The sequence below is a fragment of the Lolium rigidum genome, chromosome 1 (genome assembly GCF_022539505.1).
Source record: "Lolium rigidum isolate FL_2022 chromosome 1, APGP_CSIRO_Lrig_0.1, whole genome shotgun sequence".
Lineage (NCBI taxonomy): Eukaryota > Viridiplantae > Streptophyta > Magnoliopsida > Poales > Poaceae > Lolium > Lolium rigidum.
Window position 1 is genome coordinate 180331705 of NC_061508.1, and position 6770 is coordinate 180338474.

General features: G+C 48.2%; 1 protein-coding gene across 1 annotated transcript; it reads left to right on the forward strand.

Annotated features, from left to right (window-relative positions):
- Nucleotides 1-836: 836 nt before the first annotated feature.
- Nucleotides 837-6273, forward strand: LOC124682782 (probable receptor-like protein kinase At1g80640). The gene is made up of 10 exons (XM_047217399.1): nt 837-1012; nt 3430-3597; nt 3687-3934; nt 4026-4158; nt 4257-4320; nt 4406-4502; nt 4607-4709; nt 4801-4919; nt 5704-5793; nt 5874-6273. The coding sequence occupies exons 1-10, from the start codon at nt 880-882 to the stop codon at nt 6018-6020; spliced, it is 1302 nt and encodes a 433-aa protein (XP_047073355.1). The 5' UTR covers nt 837-879; the 3' UTR covers nt 6021-6273.
- Nucleotides 6274-6770: the final 497 nt, after the last annotated feature.

Below are 6770 nucleotides of genomic sequence, written 5' to 3' on the forward strand. Positions count from 1 at the left end.
GTGCCTAGAGTTGAGGTACCAGCCTCCCCCGAGCAGGTTTGTGTCCGGCCATGCCACCGACCGGTTTTCCTCCGAGAGGCGGCGCGCGAACTCGATGCGGACATACCGCCCGACCCGCGGCTTCTTGCCGAACCGCGAGCCGCTAGCCTCGTGGTCATTCTTGGTCTTGCAGAACGGCCAGCATTTCTTCCCCACGGCGTCGGTCGGGTGGATAAGGTGGACTCTGGCAATGGTGTGGTCGGGAATGGACAACGCCTTAAGACTCGATGCATCCGCCTCATTGTCCAGTGCGACACGCAACGTTCCTTATTCATTTGGCATTGACTTTAGCATGATTCTAACATCACGGTTGACCGATCACCGGTTCAGCATGCATGCAAGGCAAACCTACCGAGTGAGCTACAGGTCGTCACGTGACTATGAGACCATGCGCAACGTACACCCGTTGCCCTCTAGTGAAATTCGTAGTACAGTAGTACATTGTGGCAACTGCCAAGAGTCACACGCTCCCATGCCAGCTCACTCATGGACCAGCCGCACGCCCGCACCCAGAGCCGCTGCTCCCCATACCAACCAGGTCACGTCGGCCCCACGCGCCGGTGGGCCGCCAGCGTGCAGCGAAGTGGGATCCCACTTACTGCCACCAGCATTCAAAGCCTCAACTAAAACTATCCGAAACCGAAAGAGAGAGAAAGAGCAGTGGGTGGAAGGTTTGAAAGGGGCCCTGTGCGTTTCCTGTTCCCACGGCCACGGGCCACCGGCGCCGGTGCTCCTCGAGCCGCCCGCCGGCTGCCATTTCGGACTCCACTACGCTGGAAGGGACAGATGGAGGTGTCCGGTGGCGGTGGCTTCTTACTGCTGCTGTTTGGTGTGGTGCTAATGCCTAGGAGTGCCACGGTTCTGCTCGCGGATGCGGCGAGGAGGACCCTTACCGACGTGTCCTCGCCGCCCGCGCCATCGCCGGCGGCAGACGCGCCCATCCTTCCTGGTGTGGTGGTATCTCCTCCGACAGGTGAGCACCCAATCTTTATCTGGTATTATTTCGTGGAAAGAAGAAGAAACGTAATTGCCCCATTCGTAACCGTGCACCGCAAATCCGGGTGCTTTCTGCATCGCCTTTCACGTATTTATATGCCTTGATTTTGAGGCGCCTATGATGCTATGTAGACTGCGGGCTGCCGCGGTCCTTCAAATTGCAATGTCCTCTTTGCTCCTGACGTGGTTAGCTATTTGAGGCTTGTGGGATGCAAAACTGCCTTCTATTCTGCTTATTTTATTTCGCTTCATTTGTGATGTCTGCATTGGTCGTATTACTGAATTCTTTCGAGGCCAAGATGAGAAGCTGGTTTCCCTCGCTGTATGATTTGTTCCATGTTGTTGTATAGATGAGAAAAGTGAGGAACCGTTACTTGTTCTGAATCTTGGGTTAGATTGCCTCAAATTCCCTTTACATCCAATTGCATTATTACAAAACTAGTGCAGCTGCTGAGTCTGGGGTATAGAACTTGAGAGTTCTTCTTTTTTTCTAGAATACATAATTTTTTTTTCGCGAAAATGCAAAAAGCTTTGTGTTTCGATTCATTGATAGAAAATGAGTTTACATTACAAACCTAAGAAAAGGCCGAACACCCACAGTACATACCCAACACTCAAAACTAGACTACGACAAAAAGGCCGAAATCCGTCGAGTGCCCCTCCAAGACGCTGCAGAGTGAGCTCCTCCGCAAGACAGAACCCTTGCCGATGAAAGTTGCAGTGCTTGTGCATTGTCAAAATTACCAAGAGCCTGCCAGCCGCAGCCAAGACGCGTACCACCTGAATCCCGCGAGCCCACCATGGCTCAGCTGGGAGCATTGCTGCTCCGGCCTCGACCCAAATCCAAGGAACGCCGTCGGCGCAGCAGCTAGCTCCCGGCAACCTCGACAGACGTGCAAGCGTGCAGTCTTCAGCAGCCCGCCAACAAACACAGAGGCCAGCCCACCACTGCTCATCCAGAGGCATGCTCGCGCTGTTCGAGGAAGATCCTCGTCGCGCAAGCCACCGCGATACCACTCGAGAGGCCGGCGCGCTACCTGCATAGCAAGACACCCCATGTGGTCAGCGCTGAGATCCACGAGGAAGAACTACGGCCCGAACTCAAGTTCCCAAGACGACGCCTCCAAGAAGGGTACGACGTCAAAGACGCCGTCGTCGCCCGATTTGGCTAGCCAAATCTGAGGTTTTCACCCGGAACATGAGACCCTAGGCAAGGGAGGTGCCGAAACTCCTCGATGACGCCACAGAGGAAGCGCCCTCGGGCGTCGCCGTCACCGGCCCCGAAAGGCAGGGCTTTCGCCTAGATCATGGTACCTCACCAAGCTGTCCATTCTTCACCAAGACCTCCTGCGCTGACCCTTTTCTCTCAAAGCGCTAGTCTTGGCAGCGCAACCCGCCGGCAGCACGTCCAGCGCGCCAGGTCGGGGGCAGCCATGCCCACAAAGGGACAGGCCGCCTAAGAGGGGCACCACCGAGCCGCAAGCGGTGCAGGTGCCACCATGGGGTGGGTCGCAGCGGGTTTGCACACATCCACCTCAGAGAGCATCGCCGGCCACCCAGCACCGTCCACCTTGTCGCCAGCGCCGCATGGACGCCACGAGCCGCCACGCCAAGATGGCGTAGGGTTCCGCTCAACCCGGCCAGAGCAGCAGCACCCTGCGCTCGGAGCCGAGGAGGACGGACAAGGAGGAGGTGCCTGGCCGCACCCAGGCGTAGGAGGGCAGAACGGTCGGGGCCCACCAAACCCAGATCGGGCCCGAAGGGCCCAGACCCGAGCCAGCAAGCCCGCGCCGCCATGGCGCCATCTCCGGCCGCCCAGCACCACCTGTAGCCGTCATCCCAGCGCCGTCGCCGTCGCTGGCCACCCAGAAATCAGCTTGGCCGCGCCGCCCACCGCCGGACTTGGTGGCCGCCCGAGAGCAGCCGCCGCCTCCAGCACGGGGACGCCGCCACGCCACGAAGCCGCCACGCCGCTGCCGAGGCAGCCGCACCGCTGCGCCCCTCGTGAAGCGCGCCGCCCTCACCGGCCCCGTCGGCCCGCGCCAAGTCCTCCGCGCGAGGGGGAGAGGAGTCCCCGTCGCCGCCAGCGCCCAGGCTTTGCCCAGCGACGCCCTCCGGCGGCGGCGAGGGGAGGGAGGAGCAGGGGGAGGGGAGCTGGGCAGGTGTTGGCTAGGGTTCCCTCCCGTCGCCCACGGGAGCGACGAGGGGGAACGGTCAAGGAGATGTTCAGAATACAGAAATTTGAGACTTTTATTTATGCCTTCTCTTGTGTTTCAGTGTCTTACAATTGAATTGATCAATATTTGTGCGTCTCTGTAATAGTTTGAAGCCCGAACTGTACTTTTATGAATAAAATATCTGACCTTTATCTGTTATGGTTGCCCCTGAGCGCAGCAGTAAAGATCCCAACTGAAGGAGATAACCATTACCAAAAGCAGGTCCTAGTTGCAGTTATCCTGTCACTCGTTGCAGTCATCGTAATGGCAGTATCAGCAACTTATGCATGGTCCTTCTGGAGAAAAGCTCGTGAAGCTCTGGACTCCAAGGACATGAAACTTCAAAGTGAGGTCCTTAAGTTACATATTCCAGAAAATATCAGTATTTAATTTACAGTACCACTTTTACTTACCGCGTGATTGGTCTGTTTCTAGATCGTAGTAACGGGCACATGTTGCTGCCGGTGCTGGGGAAACTTAATTCAAATAAAATGTCCAATAAAGAAGTAATTGCAATGATGGACTTCTCAGTCTTAGAGACCGCTACTGACAAATTCAGTGAAAAGAATATCTTGGGAAAAGGAGGTCTTGGTTGTGTATATAGAGCTTGTCTTGATGGAAACGTAGTTGCAGCTGTGAAGAAACTGAATTGTTGTAGGCAAGAAGTTGAGAAAGAGTTTGAGGTGACCGAATAATGCATGTCATTTTATTTTCCAAATTTATAATATTGATTGGAATATATTGTTTGATTGCATGTTCATATGTGGTTGTCAGAATGAGCTGGATTTTCTTGGAAAAATTCGACATCCCAATGTGATCTCTGTGCTGGGATATTGCAGTCATGAAGATACAAGGCTGGTCATTTATGAGTTAATGGAAAATGGTTCTCTTGAAACACAATTACATGGTGCATTTCAGTTTATTCCTATCCTAAATTAGCATCTACATTATGCTTGATATAATAATGGAGGAAAAATGTTTTTATTTTATTTTTTGCTTCTGTAGGATCCTCTCACGGGTCAGCTTTAAGTTGGCACACTCGCCTGAAAATTGCTCTTGATGCCGCAAGGTTCTACTTCTAAAACAGTTGTATCTTATGCATAAGTTGCAATAAGGATTATCGATACTAATCCAAGCCAATGCTGCCATCGCAGAGGGTTGGAACACCTTCATGAGCACTGCAATCCAATAATTATTCACAGAGATATAAAATCATCCAATATACTTCTTGACTCTGTGTATAATGCAAAGGTTAGAATTTTAAGCTTTTACCAACTTCCAGTTCCGTAAATTGTCCAATGTCCAGAACTTACCAGTATGACTTGACTTATGATTGCTTTTCTTTAATTGTACAGATATCAGATTTTGGCCTTGCAACATATGGTGGAAACCACAACAGAGATGACATAAACCCTTCAGGAACTGTTGGTTATGTTGCACCAGAGTATCTTCTAGATGGTACATGCATTTTCCTTAGTACATTAAGATATTACTCAGTAGCATGGATTCTGAAGCCTTTAATTTAGTCATGTTATTTATACATTTTTAGGTCAATTAACTGAGAAAAGTGACGTATATTCTTTTGGTGTGGTTCTTCTTGAGCTGTTGCTTGGAAGGAAACCAGTGGAAAGGGTTGGAGAGTCTCATTGTGAATCTATTGTGTCATGGGTATCTACTTGGTCTCCATGCTTTATACAGTAGTACTTTTCGTGAACTTATGATACTTAATGTTTGAGCACAATTGCACTCACTAGCAACAGATAGACATATTCTTTGACTTAATAGTGGAAACAGACATTTATGCAGAGAACATTATATCAGTAAAAATATGTATTGAATATCATTTTCTCAAAAAAAAAAAATTAGATTAACATATTCTGGTGTCCACTTGTCACTTTTTTACTCTTTTTTGTGCCCTACATGCAACCTTGAGTCCTTGAATATTAGTCATCCTGCATGGTTCGAAAAATAAAGTCCTTGAATATTATCTCTTACCACTAAATATTTCTAAGAAGTTTGAAAATAAGGCCAATTTGGAATATTTACAAATATGATGCTGATCAAAATAACAAAAATTTGACCACTCAATTGTGATGGTTGCAAGAATTTATCACCATGTAGAGTACCAAACTGTCAAATAATTATTCTCGTTTAATCAGCACAGTATGCAAGTTAATGGTCGTTCTGAAGTCTTTAAGTTAATACATTCAGAAAGGAAAAAAGAGAGGCAATTTGCTACCTAGCTTGCATGAAGGAGACACATATTCCCCATTTTGTATTGCTAGCAACCAACAATAAGTCATCAAATAGGAGTATTGTGAAAAAAAAAAATGAAACAACATATGCTCCTGTTCTATGATATTATTTTTTCCATGTGTAGAAAACTGATCTCATTCTATTTTTTTTTACAAGGAGGAACATCATTCTATAACCACAGAGTTTTCTTTTGCAGGCCATGCCTCAGATAACGGATAGAACAAAGCTGCCACAAATAATTGATCCTGTTATCCAAAACACCATGGACTTGAGACATCTATATCAAGTAATTAGCCAGATTTATCCACATTTGTTTTCCTCTTCTGCATCAGAATCGTTTTTGTAATCACATTGTTGTTTGTCTAGGTTGCTGCTGTTGCTGTCCTTTGTGTTCAGCCAGAGCCAAGCTATAGACCACTAATCGCAGATGTTCTTCACTCGCTTGTTCCTCTTGTTCCTGTGGAGCTTGGGGGCACTCTGAGGGTAGTCGAGCAACCCCGTTCAGCTGGCTAAAAAGACGGAGACTTTTTTAAGCAAAGTATGCCTTCATTTGCATGGATTGTGCCAGTTCTCACCCATGATGAGCAAAATGAGACCAGTGCGATCTGTTTTAAGAGGGAACTATTCGTTCCGTGGCCATTATTTTGCAATGCAGGCTTGTCATGTTGCTTCCAACGTTTTCTGGTCCATCAACCTGCTATGGACTTGGGTAGTAGTTTAGCTTACCGATACAGTTTAACTGATATGGGACTATGTTCTAAAGAAAAATCCCCCACTGATTAGTGGAATTCTTATAAATTCCATTGCTAGTAATTTTTTTATAAATTTCATGATCATAACTCATAAGTCACAAAAAGAATACATTCATGATTAACCCAATTGCTCTCTCACTGCTAACTGCGTGCAATCTACTTTGACCTACGTTCTGGTCTTTTGGGGGCGCCGGCACACGGTGTCAGCCTATTGGGGGTGTTTGTGAGCCCCCCAACAAATTTGTGCAAAAGAATTTAAAATCATGAAATTTAAATAGATCAGCAACATTTCATTCAGATATTTAGGTTTTTACAAAGTTGAATGAAATTTAAATGAAAACCCCAATCTAGCGGCACCGGTCGAAGGCGTTGTAGTCTAGGTTGATGTTGTCGCCGTCATTGCCACTGACGTCTTTCCCATCCCAAACGATGGCGAGAGACCGCTCCCTGCCTGAAAGGATAGAGATGGTAACCTAGAGGGGGTGAATAGGTTCTACAATTTTGTTTTGAT

Coding starts and splice junctions, on each gene's coding strand:
- LOC124682782 (XM_047217399.1), top strand. CDS start 880: ATGCCTAGGAGTGCCACGGTTCTGCTCGCGGATGCGGCGAGGAGGACC. Junction 4,710..4,800: donor ACCAGAGTATCTTCTAGATG/GTACATGCATTT, acceptor ATACATTTTTAG/GTCAATTAACTGAGAAAAGT. Junction 4,920..5,703: donor GTGAATCTATTGTGTCATGG/GTATCTACTTGG, acceptor TTTCTTTTGCAG/GCCATGCCTCAGATAACGGA.